General features: G+C 40.9%; 1 protein-coding gene and 2 non-coding genes across 3 annotated transcripts in view; 1 reads left to right on the top strand and 2 right to left on the bottom strand.

Annotated features, from left to right (window-relative positions):
- Window positions 1-25808, top strand: part of m1ap (meiosis 1 associated protein) — a 33250-nt gene extending 7442 nt beyond the window's left edge. The window contains exons 4-11 of the mRNA XM_078276168.1: window positions 18116-18271; window positions 18368-18527; window positions 21514-21655; window positions 22709-22772; window positions 22904-23046; window positions 23643-23758; window positions 23882-23963; window positions 25170-25808. Of these exons, the coding sequence (XP_078132294.1) occupies window positions 18116-18271; window positions 18368-18527; window positions 21514-21655; window positions 22709-22772; window positions 22904-23046; window positions 23643-23758; window positions 23882-23963; window positions 25170-25406 (1100 nt within the window). The 3' untranslated portion in view covers window positions 25407-25808. The remainder of the gene's footprint in view (window positions 1-18115; window positions 18272-18367; window positions 18528-21513; window positions 21656-22708; window positions 22773-22903; window positions 23047-23642; window positions 23759-23881; window positions 23964-25169) is intronic.
- On the bottom strand, window positions 3532-3603 carry trnaa-cgc (transfer RNA alanine (anticodon CGC)). Its single transcript has one exon. It is a non-coding gene; the product is annotated as a tRNA-Ala (tRNA).
- On the bottom strand, window positions 3893-3964 carry trnaa-cgc (transfer RNA alanine (anticodon CGC)). The gene has a single exon. It is a non-coding gene; the product is annotated as a tRNA-Ala (tRNA).
- Window positions 25809-26534: the final 726 nt, after the last annotated feature.

Here is a 26534-nt window from a genome sequence, read left to right as displayed (position 1 = left end):
GCAAATATATGTCTCACTTGACACCAGACTATTTATTTAAACTGTGTGTGTGTGTGTGTGTGTGTGTGTGTGTGTGTGTGTGTGTGTGTGTGTGTGTGTGTGTGTGTGTGTGTGTGTGTGTGTGTGTGTGTCAGTCAATATCCATGGAGTGCAGTAGTATATTATAGGAAGTGGGTGGAGTATCCATTTTTGTTTTTATACCAGAGTGAGACTTGGAGCCAAAACCATAACTTAATGTTTGACTCTGTGGGTGAGTGAGTGAGTGTGTGTGTGTGTGTGTGTGTGTGTGTGTGTGTGTGTGTGTGTGTGTGTGTGTGTGTGTGTGTGTACAGTACAGTACAGTACAGTATAGTACAGTACAGTGCAGCTGTTTGATAGAAACATCAGTAAGAGGACAGATGCAAATGTCTCATTATTCCGTTGTGCTCAAACTGCGTGTGTGGCTGGCTGAGATGCCGCATATTTGATAGTGACTGGCAGCACAACTTTGAGGTCTGCTGTGTGTGTATGCACTTGTAAGTCTTTGTGAGGACCAGATTGAGTTCAACACCTTTAAATTGAGGACATCATTTGAAAGTGTGGACATTTTGAGTGTTCCTCAAGTGCTTTTTTAGGGTTAAGACTTGGGTTGGGTTAAGGTAAGAACCAGGATAAGGGTTGAGGTTAAGCATGCAGTTGTGATGGTTAAGGTTAGGGGTGAGGAAATGCTTGATTTCAGCGAGGGTCCTCACAATTATTAAAAGTACAAACATGCGTGTGGTTGTCTGAGGGCCAACGCCTTAAGAGCATCCTGTTTTTGTTGAACCTCATCCAGTGTATCCTTGAATCCCCGGCCCTGTTCTGTAATTGTACAGTTGAGCACCAGGGAGAAGATAGAGAAATGGGTCACGGAGCAAGAGAGAAGGAACACAGAGTGAGAGGAGCAGAGTGAGACAGACATAGGGATGATTATGGTACCAGTGGTTTTTGGTTTCCCAAAAGTTGTTGACTGAAACATATTCAACAAGTTCTCCCACACTGGATGCACTGGTTCCTTAGGGATAGACAGCGACAAAAACTATTCATTTCCATTGTTTATATTCATAGGAGGAAAATGTAATTGGATTGTTTTCCCTTAGCTACAAATGAAACAAATGAAATCTGTAAGTTGTGCAACAATCTTTTGCAGAGGCACTGTTTTCTGAGGACAAAGTTGCGAGTTTGATTCTTTAGGCTTAAACATTGATGATGTAATAATCATAAGCTTTATTCACCGTATTAAATATCAACAAATAAGTAAAAATGTTCTATAGCATATAATCAAACATGAACTATTACCGTTTCCCAAGAGTAGTGTCTATTCTCAGAGCTGTTGCATGTCTCTCTCCCTGCATTTCCTGTCTGTTTATCTCGCAAAAACTAGTAGTTATAACTGTATTGTTTGCCACATAGTAGACACACAGGACACTGCATCATAAAAGTCAGACAGATAATAACTGTTGCAGACAAAACGTATGGTCTATAAGTGTTAGTTTTTTTTCATTGGGCATTCCCCAGGGATGTGGCTCTTCCACACGAAACAGTGCACAAGGGTCTTTCTTTTATTATCCTCCAAGATGAAATTGGGGTCAGAGTTTGTTAGAAGTAGAGGAAATTATGCATTTTAAAAATAACACTGGCTGGCCAAAAGGGGATGCTAGGATGATCGGCCACACCAAGGTTGTTACTGATTGTCCCAGAGGGGGAGTCACTTTTTTTCATGTTTGGCACACTGTATTTAGTCTCTGTTGACCCTTCTGCTGATGTAATTAATAAGTGGTTTCACAGCTGTTGGCTTTACAGCCATCATTTTCTAAAATGGTCAGTCCTTAAAGGACAAATCCGGCGCAAAATGAACCTAGGGGTTAATAAAACATGTGTACCGAGTCGACCGTTCTCTGGGATTTGTTTTCATGCTAATCGAATGTGACGAGCTCCATAGCAAACCGCTAATTAGCTCATAACGCTATAGTCGTCGGGGCAGAGGGTAAAGTAAAAAGAAATCGCTATTTCTGTACCACTAACAAGGCTCAAAATAGCACCACACTTCCACGGTAGCATAATGAGGGTCCCTACATGTAAACTGAAGCATTGAGAACGTTGTAAGTGTACAGATAGTTTATCAAAAAGATAGTTTAGAAAGACAGTACCGTTCATGTATACTTGCGGGCGCCATCTTGGGAAAGCAGTCACGACCAGTCGAACACCGAACGCCGTGCTTGAGTTATGTTACTGGTTACTGGTTGCACGGCGTTTGTCGTTCGACTAGTAAAACTGGAAAACAAATCCCAGAGAACGGTCGACTCGGTACACATGTGTTATTAACCCCTAGGTTCATTTTGCGCCGGATTTGTCCTTTAATGACGAGAGATAGAAGGAGAGGTGAAGGAGGAGAGGCCGAAGAGAGAGGGGCCAGGGAACTGTCTTTTCACAGAGATAAGCATTGTGTTGGAGCAGAGCGAGAGAGAAATGCTGATAAAGGGTAGAATACAAAACTAAAGAGAAGATCAGACTGATAGAAAAGAAGATCAGACAGGAACAGTGACAGACAGGTGTTGATAACAGTATCAGTAGGTGGGTGGATGTCCTCTGGCTCATTGCCTGATTGAGGCCAAGGAGATTCGGTGACATCACCTGAGACTGACTGTGGTGCTGGCATCAGGCTGAAACCCAAATATCTTTTTACTTGCCAGACTGCATTTTTGTGTGTGTGTGTGTGTGTGTGTGTGTGTGTGTGTCTCCTCCATGATCTTAATTTGGCACATTATACACACATTCATGCAAACACACACCAGACAAAGCTTATATTTATTCTCGAGACAGAATCACGAGTTCTAAAAAGAAGCATGCGTTTTGGCAGTAAGAGGAGTTATTTTTCGCAAAGTCATCGTCAGCACTAGAGGACACCCACTGTGACAGACAGCCATGCATGTGTGCGCAGACACACACGTGCACAGACAACGTCTGGAGAAGCCACGGAGATAGATTACTACTGTCTGACTGTCTCCCATGAACACCTTGGCCTCTCCTCAACGCATCTCTCTCTATCTCTCTGTCTCTCAGAGCCTGCTTAAACCCAAACAACATAACAATATACAGAGAAAGCTGGTCAGATACCACCAATCCACTTTACTCCACCTCACCCTCAAGCTGTCTGCTTTCCATATCATGTTAACCAATGATCCGATATTCAGATTAGAAGGCTTTTAAAGAAGCAACAAGTCTTAGAGTTAACAGTGGTCTTGTCTTATTACATTCTTAATGCAAGTCCAGCTCCAGAGCATCTTCATGCAAAGTTACAGTAATAATTTCTGCATTTGCCTGCCTGTACTGTCATATCCAACAGTACTACCTCAGCTTTGACTGTACTGCATCTTTAAACTTTGTCTTCTATTCAGCTTGGTCAATCAGTCAAATCAATTTTATATGTCACATGACAATTCCAGTGAAATTGAGTTATCCTATCAGCTCTCAGTGCTGATCTTTGGATGGTTTTTTTTTTTTTAACTAAAATGGAGATGCTGGGGATTGAACCCAGGACCTCATACATGCGAAGCATGCGCTCTACCACTGAGCTACATCCCCTGTGCTGTAAATTGACTAATTAACTGCATATAGTCAGCTGTGAAGCTGTTCTGAATGAATGTAGCCTTGTTGAAGACAGCAGATCTAGTCTATAAGTGCTGAATCACAGTGGGAGTTTGCATATGAATGATTTAACTTGTAGGAAGTTGTTCCACCATCAGAAATTTTCCACTGAGACATTCTTTGAAAAATCTCCATACCTAACAAACCATAATGCAGTTTTGTTGACTAGTGCATTTTTCATATCTGAAGTATAGGAGGAGAACTATTATATAACTACTTAATCAGCTGGAGATGCTGGGGATTGAACCCAGGACATCATACATGCGAAGCATGCGCTCTACCACTGAGCTACATCCCCTTCATGCTGCTGATAACTTGGCATCCTGACCTGTGCACAATTTAGCAACTATGATTTAGCCTCTGCAAGAATTAGCAGGACTGAAAGTTATAAAAAAAAACGGGCAAACGGTAAGCAAAAAAACATCTAATTTATTTATACTTTTCATACTTCATTTTCCAAAACAATCAATCAGACAGTCATACACACTTTTGCAACGATTGGCCAGATGAGCCTTTTTTGGACACCTGCCTGTTTGCAGCTCAACCACAAAAATCGCCTTTTTACATATATTGCATTCAAATCTGTATGTGAATAAGTGCGCTTGTGTATTTGTGTGTTTTTCACCCTTTTGTCGCAGTATTATGACATTGTGAAGCATGCTTCTAAAAACTCCCTGTAAATCCCTTTCAAACAGCTATCCTATTTTGACAGATATTCATTCAAACTGTTTTAGTCTTCTTCATACCATTTCTCAGCTTTGTCAAAGCTTTTATTTCATTCAAATACCTAGTTTTCAAATGCTTCTCAAAGTGACAACACAGTCATTCCATCCACGTATATTTAATCCCAAAATCCAGGTTTTAAGTGACAGCCGTTCTTCTATTCAAACACCACAGAATGTATTTTTTTTTTTTTTTATTGCCTTTGGAGGTTGTGTATTATCGTCACTGATCTGTCCTCCATCCATCTCACATCAGTAACCTCCTTTATTGCTTCTCTACTTTAGCTCTGAGCCTTGAGGTAAACATTATTTTCTCATCCACGCACCAACACAAACACATTTGGGCTCCGCAGACAGGGTGCTCCTCCAGGAGGTTCAAAGCGTTGCTACAGTCAACATCTGTGTATACTGAACCCAGGACCTCTTGCATGTTACCACTGAACCACATCCTCATATCTTATTGTGCATCTTTAACCCAATTACTATGTTCCTCTGCCAAGACATGCTAAAGGAGCTTTACATTATCAATAAAGTTGGAGATGCTAGGGATTGAACCCAGGACCTCATACATGCGAAGCTACACTGAGCTACATCCCCTCCATCTAAGTGTGTAAATGTACTGATAGATTTTTGAAAAGAACCGGCATCCCTTTATTGTTTCTGACCTTTGATCAATTTTCAAAAGTTACCAGGACTGCAAAATGTAAAACGAATGTGTATATGTGCATAATATGTGACTGTGTACTTGCAAATCATCATATTACATTCAATTTAAATTCATTTTCTTTAAAATGTTGCTAGCTGCTGGAGCCATATTGTCTGTATAGAAACTCAAAACCAAAATGTATCTATCTTTCTCATGTACTGGTGAAATATCCCCCAACATTATATCACTTTCGTCCTTACTACCTGGGAGCAGTAATCACACTACAGTACTCTTTGATTTACAGTACTTAAATAGGCAAATTGAGGAATTTCCTTTCTTAGGCATCTACAAATCCAAACAGCTATGATTTCCAGTGGTCTTGGGATGAGATATCAGATATGGAGTTGCTTAGAAATGAGTAATCAAATCTTATTCATCAAATAGGATTTGCTTAGACTTAAAGGGAAGTCATCGAAATGTAAATGCTACATCAGTGTTGTCTGTCATTTAGAGTTCAAACAATTGCTCATAAAGCCACATTTACTGATAAATATTAGATATTATATTTTTCCTCAGACATTGAGCTAAAGGTAGAAGCCGTCTAAAAGCAGACTTATATCTTGGACAAAGAGCTCTTTCAAACTGACACCCCATCAGCAATTCTTGGAGCCGTCTCTCAATAGAAAAGGATTATAGCCCATTATATCTCTCCTAATCCTCTCCTTGCAAGCTCTCTCTCTTCCTTTTCTTCTCTTTCTCTCTGTCCTCCCAAACTGCCCACAGCACTAGCTCAGTGTCTTCCCATCCAGATTCATCTTTTCTTTTCCTATCTGTCTGTTCTGTTTGTACGAGAGATAAGGAGCCTTTACACGGGACACAGGACAGTTGTTGTAGTTAAGACGAAAGGAATAGAGGGAGTGTGTAAGACAGAGAGAGAGAGAGAGAGAGAGAGAGAGAGAGAGAAATGTTTGTTTATGTAACTGAGCGTGCATGTGTCTGTTTTTTGACTGATTGTAAACTCTTGTGTGTTCCATTTGCTTGAGTACAAATATGGCTATAAATGAGTGACTCCTGAGTGTCTCTTTTGCACCTTCACTCTGTGTGTGTGTGTGTGTGTGTGTGTGTGTGTGTGTGTGTGTGTGTGTGTGTGTGTGTGTGTGTGTGTGTGTGTAATTTCCCATATCATTTTCACTTTTCTTTGAAACATTCTCTGCTTCACGGGATCTGCCTTGCTCCATCAAAGCGCAACAGAGCGATGAGAGGATCTTTTCCTCGTTCCTTCTCTTCTCCCTCCAGCTACTTAATTACTTTCTCCTCCTCTGCCGCCTCCCTTTTCCTTCTTTCCCTACATCTCATTTTATATATTGTTATATTTTTTGTCTCCAACTCTCTCCTCCCTCGTACTTTGCAGACTTTCTGTGAAGTATTTTCATTTCCTCTCGGGTTTTATCTTCTTCTCACTTTATCTCTCTTGTATTACCATAGATTTATGATGTATTAACCTGGATTTATTGTACTCCTCTGCCTAAAACGCTTAGAAGTGGGTCTGCTTAGATTATATCTAAACTACATTAACGAAAATGCTACTTTAATACCAGTCTGCAACTGTGAAACTTAGTCTTTAGGTAGCTGAAATCTTTGAAACATTAACTTTGCACATGGAATAAAGATATGTTAGGCAGCCACTGTTGTATTAGTTTAGCATGTTAATGTTGCAAAGATAAAAAATGACACACACTGAGGGGAGCCTGTTTTCAGTCTATACACTCTACAGCAGATCACAATTGAATATATATACATGTTGCCATAGATTGTGGGTGTTCTGTATTGTGTAATCATGTTAACTGTTACACTGCCTGCAGTACTGTGCTTTATCTTTGTGACTGCCACCTTGAATATGTAATGCTCTCTTTGTTTAGAAATGTTTTCTTTCTCCTTATTTGCCTTCTGCAGAACACTTAAGCCATTTCCACACCACACACAGTTGCACTTGGATCAGCATACATCCCACATATCCATTTTGAGTCGCAAGAATAATGACTCTGAACATTTTTGTCCCTTGAGAAGAGGATTATAATCCACTGGCCCAAAGCCAAGATTTATAAATGGGTGGGACAAGTCATCCTGAGGACTCACACTGAGCCCTATTTCTTGTATAACATTACAATAATAATGTGAAACTTCATCGATCCCCAGAGGCAACGTCTCCACAGTTTTTGCTTCACTCCAAAGGGAGTTAAAACCTACAGAGCAACAACCATGGAGCTTTTTCATAGAGGCTTTTGCAGAGGGAATGCTTGCAACTGTGTGTTTGTATTAACTGTGGTCATCTGGACATTAAATGAATGTGTCCCTGAAACCTGACCCTGAATGAGCAGAAAGCCTTTATCTGTTCAGCCTTAAAACAAAATAGAGTCATACACTGGGGCTCAACATAGTATTTCGCTTATGACATATCTACTCTATTTTGTCCAAAAAAATCACTTTGTTTGCTAGCAAGAAAAACATAAATGTTTGGAAATAGTCCTGCACATAAAATCGGCCGTGAAGAGCCGCAAACTTTTTTTTTTTTTTCTGAAGTTGATGTGAGTCTTTTTGTTACCATCCTTCCACGGCAACTCAACAAGGAAACACTGTCTGGTGTTATTATTTCTTTCAGTATCCCCTCTTCAGTAAATCTAAAGATTTTAATTAGTGTGTAATTTCTCATTGTGCAGGATGTTACCCTGGGAGTAACTAGAGGATGGTATCGATGGCATTTGTGACTTGCTCAGTTCATCAATCTTGTGCAGAAAACTCCAGTATAAACTCAACTCCTGTGGGAGGTTAATAAACACCTGGGGTGTGATTCTTCCGGATAAATCCGGAAATCCGGCTTTTCCGACCTGAAAATGAAGCTCTCGTAAATCATGCAAATCCATTTTTTTGGGGGGGGGGTGGTCGCAAGGCACGGGTCAGGGGTATTGGTAAACATAATGACCGGTCACTGCTATCAACGTTTTTTGTGCCTCTGATTCAGGTCCATTAATTTGTTACGATGTAACTTCATTCAAAGCAGAGCTCCACCAAAGAGCCTGCAATCGTTGCGGAAGGTTATCTGAATAAGAATTTTGGACGTGCGGGGGCGAACTAACTTCTTAGCTCAAGCCGACAACGACAATTTTTATTTTATGTTGCCAATGCAAGCTGAAGCAACGTAGCAGATGACATTGAGAAGTTGCAGTGAGGAATATTTTAGGAGCACCATTTTTGGCAGTGCAGAGAGGTAGTGGCCCACACTAACTTAGTGTTGAGCCGGGAAACATGGCTAAAAGAGCTCTACAGTGAACAGATGTGCTGGGCGAGCCGTCAGTCGGTGGAGCTAACAGAAGCTAGCTGGCGTAAGCTGACAGCTGACCAACGCTACCAAGTGATCGGCGGAGACGGGGAGTACATGTATTTGAAAGAGTCCGGCAGTTGTGGCAGACAAAAGTCCATTCGGGAGTTTGGATGGAGAGTTCACTGAAGTCCACTGTGGTCTGAAGGGCTAATCCTTGCTAGATCACTAGCTAGCGGTCGGGAGGTTGACAGCTAACGTTAGCCGATCGATGGTGAGTAACGTACGTTAGCTACACAGGCTGGCAGCAGCACAGAGTCCAGAGTTGATACGTGTGGGGGTTGTAGAAAGGTGTTGAGAATGACCAACACCTAATCTTAAACTTAGGGTACTTAATTTACTACGACCCACTCAGAGGTTACTTAAATTGGGACATTCAGTCAAAATCAAGCATGTCACCTTCAAACGGGATCTCTGTTTGCAGGGTTCAGGCTGGACCCTTCCGGTGATCATCCTGTCTGGGGGACCGGCTGCACAGTGAGAAGCCGCTGCTGACGGGCGCAGAGCTCTGCCGGAACTCCGACTGCTGTCTGTCCACGCGGCCATCTGACGGCATCAGTATTAAATTGAAACAGTTTCATTACCGGTTAAAAATGTCTCGTTATCGCGTTAAATAGTAGTCTTATTCGGTACAGCTGGTTTTAACGCCGGATGCGAAGTGTAGCTAGGCCTATGGGAGTGCACATGAAAACCCTGAACAAGCAGCGTTGTTCTGATCTGTCTTTCTGCTGTGCCCCATTCACGTAGTAGTTTTACACTATGTAGGTTAAACTCTGCAATTAATCCGCGGTTCACATGTATGTATGAACTGTGGTGGTCCGTTACATTGTAGGCTATATTCAACATCACTGATTAAGTAGCCTAAGTCAATCCTAATTTTTTCCCATGTCCCGGATGTGAAAAGCCCCCTTACTGGACTACTGAATATAATAATATTCCATTATATTTTGTATTTTGAATTGTTACCTGCCACCATAATTTTATGATTTCCTTGCAATAAATATTGACATTTTGATCATAAATTGGTGCCTAAAAATGTATCAGAATGCAGGAATTGAAGTATTTTACCCTCAAAACCCCAGATCCCCTCCCCCCCTGCTTTGTGTGTTCCTGCAAAGACAAATTCTGAGCAAGGAAAAACCCTTAAGTATAGTCACAGACAGCCATTAAAACATTTCAATTGCAGAATTAAAACGGATGAAAAGATGGAGAACCAGACAGACAATATGTACAACAGAGAGAAACACAGACAATCGAACAGACAGACAGTGACAACATACATACTACATAGGCCTACGTACATACTGTAGAGAATGACAGTAACAGCATACAAACGGCATAAATAAAAATGCTGTCGCAGCGTCATGGGTGCGGCGTATATTTTCCTGCTTTTTTGCCAATCACACCTATGAAACACCATCCCTACATTTTTGCGTAATTGGTTCTGTGTAAAAACAACTTTCCACCAGACTTTTCCTTCTCAGCTACGATTACAACACCAAACCTGCAGTCATTGAACCCAAGGTCGCTCTCTTCCTCTCAGTTTTTTTCTCTCTGTATCTTTCATTTAGTTAATTTTCCATCACAGTCAGTTAGTTCAGTTTAGTGTGTGGTGGGTTAAAGTGCACAGAAGTGCTCCGGAGGAAACCCCACCCAGACCTGCTGACATAAGCGCACACACCCAAGCACAGCTACTGCAAAACATTCACACAGACAGGAAGCACGCTGCACACACACTCAGATTATTTGGCCATGAATTCAATTGCACTAATCAGGGAAAATTCTGTGCTTTCTCTAGCTTTTTTATTTATTTATATATAAATATGGTTTTACGTGATTTATATATGAGGATGCATGAATTATAGGAGTGCGTGTTTTTCATCTTGCCACACACACATGGTGCCAAGGTCAGGCTGTTCACACCTCTGTGTGACATTAGCTGAGCAGCAGGTGGTCGTACAGATGGAGACCGGCATCACTCTTCACACCAGGATATGGAACCTATTAGTCCCACACTGAGAGATGGCTGTTTGCGCCGCATCATGCACACATAATATTCTTTATCTCAACCCTCCTAAAATCTTGTTTGTCTGTCAATCTGCCTCCATATACATCTTTTAATCTATTCTTTTTGCACCATTTTCAGAACAATTTGTCAGAAGGTCATGAGAAAACGAATCTCATAGTATAGCCTGACAGACATAGTTAGAAAACTAAAAGGTTAATGTCAACCAGCTGATGCATTAAAGGAGTCTTCCTATGGTTGCAGTTTGCAGGTACATATTTCTTTAGCCCAAGAGAGCTGTTTCAGTTACCCCTCTCTTGCTCTTTCTTTCAGAACAACAGATGGTTGCTTGAAGAAAGAGCAAGAGAGTGAGTAGAGAAAGGTATAGAAAAAACTATGGAAAGGGCTCCTCAGAGTGGTCCACAGCTATTAAACACCCAGAGAGTGTTGTTACTCTTTCTTTTCTCCCTTCTCCGACTATACCTGCATCTGTCTGCCACTATCTTGTTCTGTCAACCATATTGCTCTTCTGTCTTCATCACGTGTCCCTAGTCTTCCGTCTGGACCAAAATTGGTTGCCGACCAACTTACTGAAAGACAGATTTTACAGTACATAGAACCACACCGCTAGTGTTGCTACAAATATGCTAAATGTTTTCATTTCTGTGGTTTCACTGCAAAACAATTTAACCTGCTGGGATTGTCTTATCATCACAAAACAGCAATTAAACACTTAATCACTAATTTCTGTTTCATTGGCCTGCGGTTTGTTTATGTCTTAACAAGCACCAACATTAGTCCAAACACTTGAATGGGCTATCTATAGAACATCATTTAATCTCCTACGTATGCAGTCTCTGCCTTTAAAATATCACTCTCTCATCTCTTCTGTAATGACACACTTTCTCTTCCTCTTCTCACTCTTTTGCTCATTTCTCACTCATCAAGGCAAGGTAAGTTAACATATTTAGCACATTTAGCACATTTCAGCAACAAGGCAATTCAAAGTGCACCATCGAGACAAAGCGCAAAAGATATGCCACAAAAGGACATTTGCATACAATTATAAACATCCGTCATTGAAGAGAAAAGAAAAACAAGCTCAAATAGTGTGTGACAGCTATAAAATACAAGAATAAAAGCTACAGAGCAGTGTGGGAAATTAATAATTATTTAAAATCCATTTTTTAGGGAGCTTCACCGTTAAAGTAGTTGAGTCTACTAAAGATAAATGCATGGACAAGTCTTTAATTGAGTTCTTCATTGATTTGTTCAATGCGCTTACTCAGTCCCAAAACAACGTCCCCTGGTAATATAAATGTGTGTGTCGTCTGCAAAATGATGGTAACTTTTTTGTTGTTTTCCATAATCTGAGCCAGTGAAAGCAAATAGATGTTAAACCGAAGAAGCCCCAAAATGGAGCCTTGGAAATTCCAAATGGAGTACAAATGGAACGCACCCATACTGTATGTTGTGGTCAACCGTGTTGAATGCCGCAATGAGATCCAGTAATAGTAAAACTGAAATTTTGCCACTATCTGTGTTTAGGTGGATGCCATTAAAGACCTTAACAACAGCACTCAGTATTGTGGTGTGTTCGTAAAAGCTGACTGGAAGACATCATAACAATTTACCATCTCTTACTTCTTCTCTATTTTCTTCTAATTCCCTCTTTTACCTTCTCTCTATTTCTCTAATCACAGATTGTAAGAGGACAAAATCACCGCTCCTTGTGCATGTCTCTGTCTCTGTTCCTGTCTTTTTTATCTGCATCTGAGCATACACAGATGGACTGTGTCGCTCTCATCTCTCAGCTTTCAAGCCACTTAAGGAAAACAAGGTCATGCTTCCCTTCTCTTTTGAGAGGTTTGTTATTTGCTATCACCTCTCCAATCTCTTCTCTGCACTCTCTTTTATAGGTCTGCTCTGTCACCATCATCTCTCCTCCTTGTCTCCTTTCTTTTTTTCTCTCAAAAGTGCGTGAGAGTCACTATGAGTGTGGGATTTTGTTAATTCCTAGAAAGTGGTGCTATAACTGTATGTATTCAGTACAGTTGTAATAAGCAACGATGTTAGGTCCTCAAAAAAGTATACTTTCTAAATATCTTTTTCCTTCTTTCCTCTCTTATGTACCTCAAATGAATACTGTCTGCAGAGCTCTTCTCATCCTCTGTTCTCATGTGTTTTTCAAGTGCTTCAAAGAAGGCGTCCAGCTGCCATCCTCTGAGTCTCCATGTCTTTCTTTTCAATCTAACTTTATTTCCAGATTCTGCTTGAAACCAGGCAGTTGATCTCTTGCGTCTGACGATCAAGCTCTCCGTAACGTGATTTATTTGCATTAACATGGCTGCAACCACCAAGGTTTATATAATTGGTTTGATATTAGCTTGTTGACTGGACAGATTTGTGATTATATTTTTATATTATCTTTTTTCGAAACATATTTTCATTTAGCATACACTGGGACTTAGCATATGCACAGAATCAAAACTTCAAGAATGAGGTAATGAACCTAATGAGCTGCCATAAAAGGATCTTCCCGTTTTTTGACCTTCTGTCAAGTACGTGTCGCCATATATCTTCTTTTTTCCTCAGTGATGATGGCCAGATAACAGTGCTGTTGTTGCCCCCCTCGTCCCTTTTGTCCTTTTCAAGTGTCCGTCTGCTTTAATTGTCTCTATGACCACATGGCTTTATCAGAAGTGACTGCGGCCGCTGGTGTGTCGAGTGCCTGTGTTTCAGACCAGATGATCAATGTCCTATTTGTCATAGTCTCAAACTACATCAATGAGCTATTCATCACTAACAGACACACTGACAGACAAGGACAGAGTGTGTGTGTGTGTGTGTGTGTGTGTGTGTGTGTGTGTGTGTGTGTGTGTGTGTGTGTGTGTGTGTGTGTGTGTGTGTGTGCAGTCAGTGTTGCTCTGTACGTTAAATATGGATATCAGAGGGAAATTCCACAGACAGTCATCAACGTTTCCTTCATGTTTATGTACACTTTGTAAAGTTTGTGTCAGGGGAATGCAATATCACAGTATTGCCTTACCCCATTTAAAATTGACACATTGGTGGCAACTTAGTGAGGATATTTTTATTAAGATTACATAATAAAAGTTGCTTAAGGAATTGAGAGAAAGTTTCTAAAGTCTGTCTGTCTGAACGTACGTCTGTCTCACTCTTGTAAAAGCAATATCTCAGGACCCCCTCGAGGGAATTTCTTTAAATTTGGCACAAACATCCGCTAGGACTCAAGGATGAACTGATTAGATTTTGGTTGTCAAAGGTCAACGTCACTGTGACCTCACAAAAAGCATTTTTGGCCATAACTTAAGAATTCATACGCTAATTTTGCCCACATTTCACACAGCTGTCTAATAGGATAAAATGATAAAGAATTGACATTTTATATCCAAAAGGTCAAAGATTACAACGCTGTGACATCATAAAGTTCTGCAGAACGCTTTTGTGTCCATTATTCAACGTCATAACATAGGAACAGAAGGGGAGACATCTGTTCGGATACACTAATCTTGGGTGTCCACCTTGAAACTGTGGTGATTGTATAGATCTTTGTTGCTGCCGGGTTGCACATGACGTACAAATCATCCATGTTTTTCCAGAAAATACACTTAATACCTTTTTATTAAATTACTTTAAAGTCTTCACTACATATATTATGCAAGTCTGATCAGACGTGGATATAAACTGCAACGATAAGTCAAACTTATTTTCAATGATATAACGTTACCTGAAGGCGATAACCTGGTGAGTACAATGCTATCAGAACCAATAGAATTGATGGCCAAGTTGATCCAAGTTGTAGTAAACTGGAATTATGCATTATGAGAGAGCTCAACCCCTGTAAGTGTTCACTGTATTGTAGTATCACTGAGAAAGAAGCTCCAACTCAGTTGTGTCTGTCCTCTGACCTCATTGGACTGGAAATTATCAGTGAAATGCTCTAATCCATATTTAAAAAATTAAGTTATCTAAATGAACTGAAAGAGGAAACAGGGTTGAAGAGTAATGCTCTGCTTCCTCTTCTGCTGCATTAGCTCACTTTTGTCACTAATTTACCCACAAAAGCTAATGTTACAATGGTCGATGGTCATGAGGACACTGCAGTCTTCCTAATGCACATTGCAAAGAGTAAAAGGAACCATTACTGGGCGTGGGCCAGGGTGGGATAGAGAGAGCTGAGGGTCAATAAGAAGGAGAGACTGAGGGAAAAGGATGTCTTGTTACAGAAAGCAATGAATGTAGTTATCTCCCCATAGTAATTTATATATATATATATATATATATATATAAAATTAAATTATTACCAACCCAAAGATAAGTGCTGGTCGTGGAGAAACAAACAGATACACTCATGTCTTTGGGGTTTAAGAGATGTACAAGGCCATAGCCAGATTTCTCCTTGTAGATCACCAAGTACATTGGTCAAATTAAATTGAACTCAATTTTGAATTTAGAAACATCATTACAGATTGAATATTTATTTTTTTCCCCACAGGCGATTTTTAAATTGAAAGTGACAGCCCTACCCCAATTGGAAGAGTGGAGAAAAATAACCCAACCTTCGCTGAAAATGCTCATCTGTCATTCAACCAAGGATGTCTTCAGGGAAATTACAGCAAAATTAAACTCATTACGTCGTCATCTAATCACATTGTGTTTTAAGGTTATTTGTGTGCGTAAGTGTGTGTGTGTGTGTGTGTGTGTGTGTGTGTGTGTGTGTGTGTGTGTGTGGAGATGAATCACAAATATGTTTGCCCTTTTCAAATTGTATTTCAACAAGCAGAGATTTAGCAACCGCACAGCACCATTAAAGATGTCAACTAAAGCAAAAATATTCATAAGGTTGTTGTGTCTTAGGGGTGCATCAACATCACTCAACATCTGCAATTATAAATGAGTCATCTGAATAGGAAAGGCTCTCCGATCATCAGACAGGGGTAGACAGAGGAGAGATGCTAATGTACTGTAAAAGAAAGCAGGCAAGGCATTAGTGGCCGTCCTTTGAAGGATGTGCGTTTCCAGGTATGTGATGAGTCAGCAACGGGTACTCAGTTCCTGCCATTAAGATCCAAACGGTTTGAACTGTTGCAACAGATGCAGTGTAGAGGTTTCGGGCCTTGTGATTAAAGAGGATATAACTGACAACAGCACAGGTCCCCCCCCCCACCCATACAGTATGCTACTGCATGTAATCTCCCTTTATTCATTTTTAAAGCATTCATGTTTGAGTTAAACGTGAGACATGAGTACAACACACACAACATACTCGCTACTTAATAAGATCCAGCTGACACCCTGCACCTCAGAATGTGTGTCACACTCTATCTTCTCACGTATATACACACACACACACTCACACACACACAAACACACACACACACAGAGGACATGCTAATGAGATGCAGGAGCATTGTAGGTCAGAGGGATGGGTCACTGGCTCAGGCGTTTAATAGTTTCTTAATCTCTAGACCAGGGCAGGAAAGAAAGGATATAGACCAAGAGGCGCGGAGAAATAGTGTTGGAAGGGACAAATGATAACACGTAATTGATTTTTTTATCTTGTATACCTATAGTAAACACGCACTTGATGAACTCTGCAAAGATTGAGAAGGAGAGAATTTAGCAGTGTAAACACATTCCTCATGGAGTCAGATAAGCATGCCGGCGAGGCGCAGACAGCGTCGCATCACTTCAGCTACTCGCTGTCTCACTGAACACACACCTCGAGGTTAACTACTCTCACCTATCCTCCTCTGTGAGTGATGCACAGCTTTGTGGAAACCAGCATGACACACACACACACACATGATGGACTGTCCTGAGTTATACCCCTTATTTTCTCTCTTCCTCTCTCTTTTTATCGCTCTCTCTCACAGATACTTTGTGGTCTAATTACAGACGGAGAAGCATTTCTGACATCATCCCTCACCCACCATACCCATCCATCTCTTCCCTATCTCATCTTGTCCCTTCTCCTTCCTCCTGCTCTTTCTCTGTGTAATTTATACTGTCTTCCGCTCTCTTCCCTACACCAACTTCCATATTTCTTTCTCTCTTTTCTTTTCTCTCTCTCACTTACTCTGTCTCCTCTCTTCAACCCTTCTTTCATCCATCTCTCTGTTGTTCTCTCAAGGATGTTTCTCTTATCACTGCATTACAGTTTCCATAAAGGCAAGAACTCATCCCTTCTTTCTTTTCCCTGTCCTCTTCTTTTGAATGTACATGTCCTTGTAAGGCCCCTTACCTGAACTTTTAATGTCTCTCTTTCTAACTATTTTGGGTTAATGTGAATTGATCCTGGCTCCTTCCTCCTTTTCCTTCTTTACACTTGGTCTCTGCAGTCACTCAGTCTTCGCCCAGTAAGGCAGCAGTGCTGACATACAGTAGGACACAGCTCTTCTTTTGCTGCTGATCCAAAGTATCAGAGAATTTCCGTTAGTTCTTTAATCCATATTAAGAGCAAGTGCTATGTGGCACGTGTCAGAATTGATAGCAAAGTATCTTGACTTTACATGCTTTTTTCACTTCAGGAGGACTCATAAATCAGAAGTGCTCTCAATACATGCTTTGATACCCACTTAATCTTCTCTCTTTGTCTCATCCTTCTCGCTATCACTGAGCAAGGACCTGACTGCAAACGTCCATCAGCAAAAAACCTAGCAAACACAATTCTTTCCCCTCAGATGAAGTACTTATTTCTGGATATGGCACTTTTGGAAACTGGCCCGGAACTAAAAATAGCTTCTGTACTGTAGCAGCCTCTGATAGATGAAAGTAGCAATGACATATTTTATTCTAGGAATTTAAAGTTTCTAATTTTCTTTCTAAAAGTTCCTGACAGGTATAGTTTAAATACTTTGTCTGTTCTTCATCCATCCTCTGTGCTCTTTCTCGGTCTTATCCCCCCTTCTGTCAGCCTCTCTCCCGCCCTCGCTCTCGCAGGGTCTCCTCCTGATCCTCTCCTCTCCCTTTAGTCCCATTAGTTATCTCCTGATGGGTCATTAACTATTAAACACCAGATAGAGGGGAAAAGAGAAGAGGGGCCTTATGTAAGGTTTGTGTCTAGTTTGCAATAATAAACAGAGAGCAGGAGAGGAGGGTGAGGCAGGTCCATGGGGTGTCTTTTCCGTAATGTTAAGTGAGAGTGGAGCTGCTGCTTGCTGTCCTCTGGGATAAGGTGTGCTGTACCTACAGAAAATGAGAGAAGAGAAACAGAGATTTACATTAACATCTCAAAAATAGCCAGAAAAGCAGCAGATGTTAGATCATTATACAGTCTGCTCTTTCTCTGCATAGTCTGTCTCACATCCAAAATGCAGCCCGACTTCTTCCCCTCAGGAAATCAGTGCCAGGATTTCTCATCCAGTCAAGTCCAGTTAAGAAGGTTTTTGGATGATCCAGAGACACTTAAACCCATCAGATGACACCAATTTCAAAGAGCCATCAGTGTCTTATCAAGTCACTGAGGCCATGTACTGTAAACTTAATTTATTGAATTTTGCTTCCACCTAGTGGTCATAAATGAAAAGTTTAATTTTCCTTCCTAGGAATGTACTTTTTGCAACTGATGTCTGTGTAAAACATGGATTTGGAAAACAACATGTTTGGCTTGTTGCTGGTCTGTCAGCAGAGTCGACCCTTAATCCAAATTGATGCGTCTGTATGTCCGTCTACAGACTCTCTGATGTTGGGAACGGAGGTCGACCTGCAGCGGGTGGAAAACAGCACGTTTGCCATGGAGATGGTGTTGAAGGCGTGGCTTCAAGAGCAGGGTGGAGACAGAGAGCACCTCCACCTCCTGCTGCCCAGCCCCTTGGACAATCCCATTCCAAGTACAGATACTGCACACAAACATATTGAAGTATCGTGTACAGTAGTACAGTAATATGTCTTTTTACACTTTTTTATGACATTTGTCACCTGTGTAGTATGCGTGAAGTGTGACATGCAGGAGCGTCTGATAAGCCCCGCCCTCATCCCCCTTAACCCCAACCTGGGAGTGAAGACCGAGAGCGTCCGGGACTTCCTGCCTGTCACTAAGGGATCAGCCAATCAGAGCCAACCGCCACGGAAACTGAAAGCAATCAAGTAAGAGACGGGGCTGATGCATTAAAAAGTCCCCTTCTATTGCTTTCAACTCAGATCTATCCACACGCCTTTTGAGCTTCACTTAAAAGGAATAACAAAATACTTGTGCTGAAATATGCATTCCTTTTTCACACAAGTTAAAAGTGGTATGATTTAAAAGCCACAGGCTGCTAAGAGGGCAGGAAATGTGTTGCATATTAAGTAACATGAATGAAAAAAGAACGAACTCGAGTACCAAATCTGCGACAGAAGACATGATGAACATGTTTTTTTTCTCTTAAGTTTAAACCTTAAAGGGAGTGTCTAGATCTGATGTCTGCCTTCACCATCTGCCCAGTCACATCCACGCTTCCTTGTTGGAGTGAGCAACGACAAGCACGTGTGTGTGTGTGTGTGTGTGTGTGTGTGAGTGAGTGATTATGTGTGCATGCTCCATCAGCCGTGTCCAGTAAAACCCTGCCTGTGTATGAATGGCTCCATTCTGACAGCAGTGAGTAGTGGAATATTTCTTAGATAAAACTATCCCATCACATCAGAGTCTGCTTTGTTCTGCTATGCTGGAAAACACTCAAAATAACTGGAGTTGGGCTGAAGCATTGCTCCATGCTCAAAGAAAGTCGAGAAGTTTCCTTAACTTGTTTGTGAGGGAATGTTGTTCTTCTCATATAGTAGAAACTCATGGGACATGGTAACAGTGGTAACCAAGGAAAGGACAGGGATTGAACACAAGATAAACAGAAAGTTTAGACAGAAAAAAAACGTGTTTTATCAGTCACAACAAACACATTCTACTTACCAACAAACTCAAAAGAAAGTATTGAATTAAGTAAATGTATACATATGAATTTGTCTTTATGCACACTAACACAGATGATGGTTAGCTGACTTACAAGTTTTTTAAGTTACACTATATATGTATTAGTAGCCTGGGTTTTGTTATATTTCCTGATTTATTTTGTAGGTTCTTCTCAAGTGTCATATTCTTGTTTGACTTCCTCCCTTGTGTGTTTTCCCGCCTTTGTGATTGTCTGGTTGTTCCTGGCTCTCATTGTATCTTCTAGTGTTAAGTGTTTCTAGTGTCCTTGGTTTTTTGGATTAAGCCTTTTGGTTATTAATGCTTGCTTTTAGTTCTGCCAACCTGCCTGACTGGTCTTTGTGTTATGTCTTCATGTGTTTTTATGTCTTTATGGATGCATATTACAGTTTTTCTTGATTGCTTTGACACAGCAGTCAACTCAAACTCCACATTTTTCAAAACAGTTAACACACATGCCGAAACAGTGGCACTCATGGTCAAAATGACACATTTTGTTTGCAAAAGGCTCTAACCGTGCCAAAACATTTAAAATATGCAACAAAAGCTAATTTTGCCTTCAAACAACACAACTTGCAAACAAGTGTATGCGCTCTTCCAATCAACCATTACACAGTGGACAACAAAATACAAAATACAGCACTCAGTGTGAATCAGTGCACCATTGCTTGTCATTGTAGCCTATTACTGTACGTAGCTTTCATGCCAGTGACATTTGTCGTCATATTTGCCTTCTTGCAAAGAATTGGATCCAGAATCAGAAATGCTTTGATGCACATTTTATTGATTCCATTGATTCTTATTTTCAAACTGTGGCTGAAAACTGAAATACTGTAAATATTACACATAATACATGTAAACCAAAATAAAATATTAGAGTATAAGAAATTAAGTACAGTATAAACATCTATTACTGTAGAGTATAAGAAATAGCCACTATTGATACTCAGTCTCTTCTGTCTTGATGATGGGGCCACATGGCCATGATCGATAACGTGATCAATAACAGTTGCTCAAATTTCATCAGAAACCTGAGCCCTTCCAACTATACCTCCACCTCGCACTGGGACTGGGACTCGGACTCGGACTCGGACTCCTCTACCTCTTCCTCTCACACTCATCTGCCTTTGACCTCTTCCATCCATGTTGGCAAAGAACAACACAGACGCTGCACCTTTAAGGCCTGCAGACTGATTGCTAATTGATGATTTGTGTGAAGGAGTGTCAAACAGGTGCTTCAGTGATTTCATACTGATGTAGGTAGTTTCTAATAGTTAGGAACAGATTGTTTCTGTTTGGTTACCATAGCTAAAACAATGGAGTTTGGACTGCTTGAATGACATCCGTGTTAACTGTTCTGCAAAAGGGTGGGGAAAATGTATCAATCCAATGAGAAAGGGTTAACACATTTGCAAGAGGTGTCTTCTGCTCTGCTGAGACAGTGATGATGAAAACCGAGTGGATCCCAGTTTCTTTAAGCAGGTCAAAGCAATCAAGAAAAACTGTAATGTCTCTTTATAAATGCTGACACTGTTTTGAATAATTTTTTTAACAACTCATATACTACTGGTTGATCAGCAGGAGACAACTGGCTTATACTGGTATAAATAGCTCTGTGATTGCTGAAATCATTCCTTCTAAAACACACACACACACACACACGTAGGCGAGCACTGCTTGTATTGTATGTGCAACAGTTTCTTCCTCTTTCCTAATTTGCATTGATTGTACATTTTCAGGAGCTGCAGTAGCATGTTAGTTGTGTGTGTGTGTGTGTGTGTGTGTGTGTGTGTTTTGCATACCGGTCGGTCCAAAAGTTATGTGCTCTGTGTGTTCACTTTGCATACTGATGAGTTATGATTTACAGCAGTGACATTTATATAAAGCTGGAGGACGGTCACACTGCTAACAAATTATTCTTGGCAGGGATGATGTCATTCTCTGCCTCACTCTGCTCATGATGATTTGTTGTGTGTTTGCATACAGACTGCCAAAATCTATTCCAGGAGTTTAGAGAAGATGGATGATGTCTTATTTAACATAAAATGTTTAGGCTACACTTCCAGTGGTTACACGTAATGACAAAGAGTGTTTTTTCTTTGATTGGAGAGAGTTGCTATAGAAACAAAAGGTCTGCATGCTAACCAAGGTTGTGGTGTGTGTGCACTCTAGGACTCTGCGTGCAGACGGAGTGTGTGAGAGTGTGTTGTACGGCCTGCCGCTGGTGATCCGCCCCACCACCTGCTGGCAGCTGGACTGGGATGAAATGGAGACCAACCACAACTTGTTCCATGCTCTCTGCAACACACTCAGGGTGTGTGAATGTGTTATGATGTTATGTGAATATGAACACTGTTTGTTCATCTTGTGAACATTTTCTTTACAATTTAGACCAGAAACCGGATTCCTCCCAGCCTTTTGACAAAATAGCTATGGGGATTAGTCTTATTTACAAGAGTAGAATAGAACAGTAGAAGTTAGGGCTGGACGATTAATCGAAAATGTATTGAAATTCTGAAGCTGTTATCGACGTTTTTTTCCCATGACGATAATTTCGATAATTTATTCCTGTTGATAGGCCTACTTTCTCCTTAAAAACATTCTACCGCATGTGTAGTCACGTGACTTGCCCCGGGCCAGTCATCTGCATGGAAAGCATAATGGAGGATAACTCAAACATCGAGTCTGAGTCAACTGAGCAACTTGTGCTCGTATGTCGTCTGGAAACATTTTGGCTTCAGAAAAGATGATTTAGTACAACGTGATTAATTATTCATTTATCGTTATCGAGGAAAAATGATTTTAGATTTATGATTTTTTTTTTATTTTAGGTCATATCGTGCAGCCCTAGTAAAAATAAAATAAAGTGCAAAAACATTCATGCTACAGAGCTTGTGATGATAATTTACTAAATCAGTGATTTCCAAAGTGGGGTACGAGGACCCCCAGGAGTCCGTGGCACTCTGCCAGGGGGTCCGTGAAGTTGCAGTGGGTAGAATGCAAAACAACAGGAGTAGAGTGAGACCTCTTCCTGCAGTATGCCCTCTTTGTCGCAGAGGCAATGCATGCGCAAAACAGCCAATAAGAACTCTCTCTCTCTCTCTGAAGTGGCCAGTAATTGACCAAAGTCTCCTGTGACAACAACTTTTTTATTTTTAAATCTATAAAAGTTCATAGATTACATTCTAATCTAAGTTGAATATAGGTCCCATGTTTGAGTGACAACATTATTATTTCCATCACTCTTGGATCCCCTGATTGGCTCTTTCGGTTGCTTTTTGCACCATCTAACATTCTCAGTACTCCTCTGTGCAATACAAATGAATGGAAGTGTTTTTTGTGTAAGATTTGTTTTTCCCTCTTTCAGAGTCGTGACTTGTTCCTGCTGCTGCAGGTGGAGCCGGCACAGAGGTCTACAGCTGGAGGCTCAGGTCCATATGCCTGTTTGAGAAAGAGGGAGAGCAATGTGAATTGATCAGTCCTTGTGAGCGCACTCACATGCCGTGTGTGTGTGTGTGTGTGTGTGTGTGTGTGTGTGTGTGTGCGTGCGTGCACAACACAGGTGTGTATTCTCACTATGTCCTCCAGCCGTCCCCGTCCCTCTGCCTCCTGCTGAAGCCTGTGGTCTCCAAAGAGTTGCTGCTGCCGTGCGCTCTTCCTGTCACCACTCAGGAACCTGCACCTGATGCCATGCACACTATGCAGGTGAGGTGACTGTTCATTCATTCATTATATTCATTACAAACAAATGAGAGAAGTAGACTGTATATATAGTTTATAGATATATATAGATATACAGTTGTAATGACAAATTCAGATGCAAATACACTTATACAAATAGGTACCTTACGTGTGAGGATAAACAATATATTTTAAACAAAAACACTAATTATAGTTAAAATATCACCACAAATCTATATTATTGTTTACTATTATTGTATATTTATCCCATGAACCATGAACAGAAACACCTCTGATTCTCAGCCACTCATTTCAAAGCAGAGATGCAGAAATGGACATAATGCTTGATTACTTTCATCACATTTTATGTTGTGATGAAACTACACAATTTATTTATTTGCTAAAATAAGTATGATTTTTTTTTTTTTCTTTTTTTTTGTCTGAAGATGGGAATTATTTTTTTAAAGTTTTAATTCCATTTAAGAACGAGATATTGGCTGTCATGTATATTTTGGACAGGACATAGCCTTATATGTGCGTAACTCCATGTCATTGAGTTTCAATGGGTTTATTTGTACGTTACCAAAGTTGTTGATGTGTCCTGTCTATTTCTCTGTCAGGGTTGTCTCACTCAGCTGGATGAGGAATGTGTGTTCAACCCTCTGTCTCTGAGCAGTAACCTGTACCAGCACCTGAGGAGTAGAGGCCTGCTCTCACAGCCACGATACCCATACAGGTCAGAGGGGGTGGATGCCACGATGCAAATACATCCATGTATCCCGTGTGATAATGTTAGAACAGTGTAAATGTTTGGATGTAGAGGTCTCAATGATGACATACTGATGATGGTTGATTCCAGACTGCAGCCTGCTGCTGCCCACAGAGACCAGTCCCAACCACTAGAGGGCCTCAAAGGCACAGCCAGCAGGCAGCCGCGGCAGGTAAACACAACAGCTTTATGGCAGTGTAAAGGTCACAATGTGCTGCTCACACAAACGAGCACAATGATTATGACTATGAGCAAAGTTGATAGCACGGGTCAAGAGCTATTTGAAACAACTGGAAGAATGTTTTTATAAACCTCATTTAGGTTTTTGTGCAGGGAGTGTGTGCTTTACTAATGCAACTTCCTCCTCATGTCTCACTTCAGTATTATCTCCGTAGATGGCAGCACTTACCGTCTGCAGAGACAATTTAGTGCATAAGTACACAGAGCGTAAACCAGCCCTTTATGTTAATTTATCAGAATATTTTAGCAAAGCTTTTGTCTGACATATTTGAAGTCATTTTACCTTAATGTTTTAACACTGGCAGCAAATGGAATCAGATGCAGCAATTGTCTCCTTGTGTCTTCTGGGAAGAGTTTAGATAATCAGACCTTAACCTTTTAGAAGAAGTAATCCAATTAAAAGTCTTGCATTTAAAATCCTAATCAGCTAAATGTAATCCAAGTATTAAAAGTACTTGTTTTGCAGAAATATCCCCCGTGACTGTATACCGTATACAAAACGTATATTATTAATACAGATGCACCAATGTTTAGGCAGCATTTTACTGTTGTTTTGCTTGAAGTGGGACTAGTTTAAACTATTATATGAACTGTATGTGTCCATTGTGTACACACAGGGTTACACTTTGAAAGATCTTAACATTTCATGTTGTTTCGTTACATCCACTGAGGCCGACTATGACCTGAGAGTGTTTAGCTGTTGGCAGTGTGACTCATCAGGCTTGATAAGGCTGCTTACATGCAAATAGTTCACTACCGCAGCAAAACACAGAGAAAATGTTTGCCTGCTCTGCTACTGCTTTGTTCTGTTCTTTGTCACGCTGTCTTTTTATTCACCGCAGTGGAACTTAACCCTTTAACTCTTAACATAGTGTTTGTATTTGCCCTGTTAATGTCTTCTTCCTCTCTAGTTCTTTATCTCCTTTGTTCCACTTTCTTCAGAGCCTCCTCCTCTTCCTGTCTTTTAGCTCACTCTTTCTTTTCTTGTCTTGTCTTTCTTATAAATCTAAGAACTGACAGCTCAGACTAAATCGTTCAATTCAGGAAACCAATATATTTTGTTGTTTCAATATCATTCTAAACAACATTTTCAAAACTTAAACTTGAATTATAAAGGCTGTGTGTTGTCTCCACTCAGCCACAAAACCAGGGTCGCCAGCTGGGAATGAACAGCAAGGTCAGGGCCACTGTGGCTCCCCTTCCCTCATCCTCCTACCACTCCTCCTCTTCCTCCCTGGGACCTCCTCCTGCTAAGGCCTCACGTCCGGCTCTGATGCTCCTCAGCAGCAGCAGCAGCAGCAGCAGTGGCAGCCGCCGGGCCCTGGCCACTGCTCCACAGTTGGAAGACAATGATGACTCCATTGTGATACAATAAGAACACTGGGGGGTCGAGCAGAAGACAGTGGGCCGAGAGAGCAATACAGTGACAGGGAGGTGACAAAGAGAGAGAGAGGCGGTGTAGTGCTTCCTCAGCAAGTCACACACACTTTGAAATCCTTCAGCATCCTGACCTGCCACTTCAAATGGCCTTCCAGTGTAAACACACACACACACACACACACACACACACACACATTTGGCTAATCGATCCCCATTGTAAAGGATGTGAGTAATCAGGCATCTCATACAGGCTTTAAAGACTTTGTAAAGGAGGGAAAGACACACACTAATTTGCACGTTAACACACACAACACAGTCACACTGTTCTGGGTGGTTGCAGCTTCTTTGATACTTCAATTCATCTCTATTTATTCTCAAAATAAATACGAACCATATTACCTAGATCTGAATTTAACAAGCCTTGGTGTGTGTGTGTGTGTGTGTGTGTGTGTGTGTGTGTAAGGAAAGTTTCGACTCGCTGCCATCTTAAGATTGCTGAGGCAGCAAAACTTCCACATCACACACTGTGAACAATGAAAAAGCGGGAGAGAGCAACATAAGCCATCTAGAAACAGGCAGAAACCGCTTACAAAATAATGATTCAGGCACAATAAAGCATGCACACTGCAGCTATAGTGCTATACTACATACGGACTCATAGACAAACACACATATGCACATTCCATTTCCATTTAGCCCTTAAGTCCCGTCTGAACACAGTTTCACTGTTTTAATGAGACAGAGAATAAAGCAGCACACAGACGGGCCTCTCAGCTCTCCTTCACCCCCACAGCGAGCCCTCTCTCTGGGGGTTGAAAGGTAGCGTGAGGGGGGGTGGATGAAAGGAGGACTGAGACGAGAGAAAAATGTTTTTTTTTTTTAAACTGCAGCATGTTCTTTAAAATTGACATAAAAAAGGTATGCAAAAGTTGTAAAAAAATTCCTTGGTGTTTGAGATTTCGAGAGAGTTAGATTGGAGTTCATGCAGTGACATCACCGATCACACATTTAATTTGATTTTCGTTCATACACACGTATTTGTCAGTTAGGCATATCCATCATTACTATTATTAATTAATTCCTCTTCAAGGAGCTTTGTTATCTACACACACACACACACACA

This window comes from Sander vitreus, chromosome 19, assembly GCF_031162955.1.
Source record: "Sander vitreus isolate 19-12246 chromosome 19, sanVit1, whole genome shotgun sequence".
NCBI lineage: Eukaryota > Metazoa > Chordata > Actinopteri > Perciformes > Percidae > Sander > Sander vitreus.
Note: the sequence above shows the minus strand (reverse complement) of the source record. Positions and strands in the feature narration are given on the sequence as shown.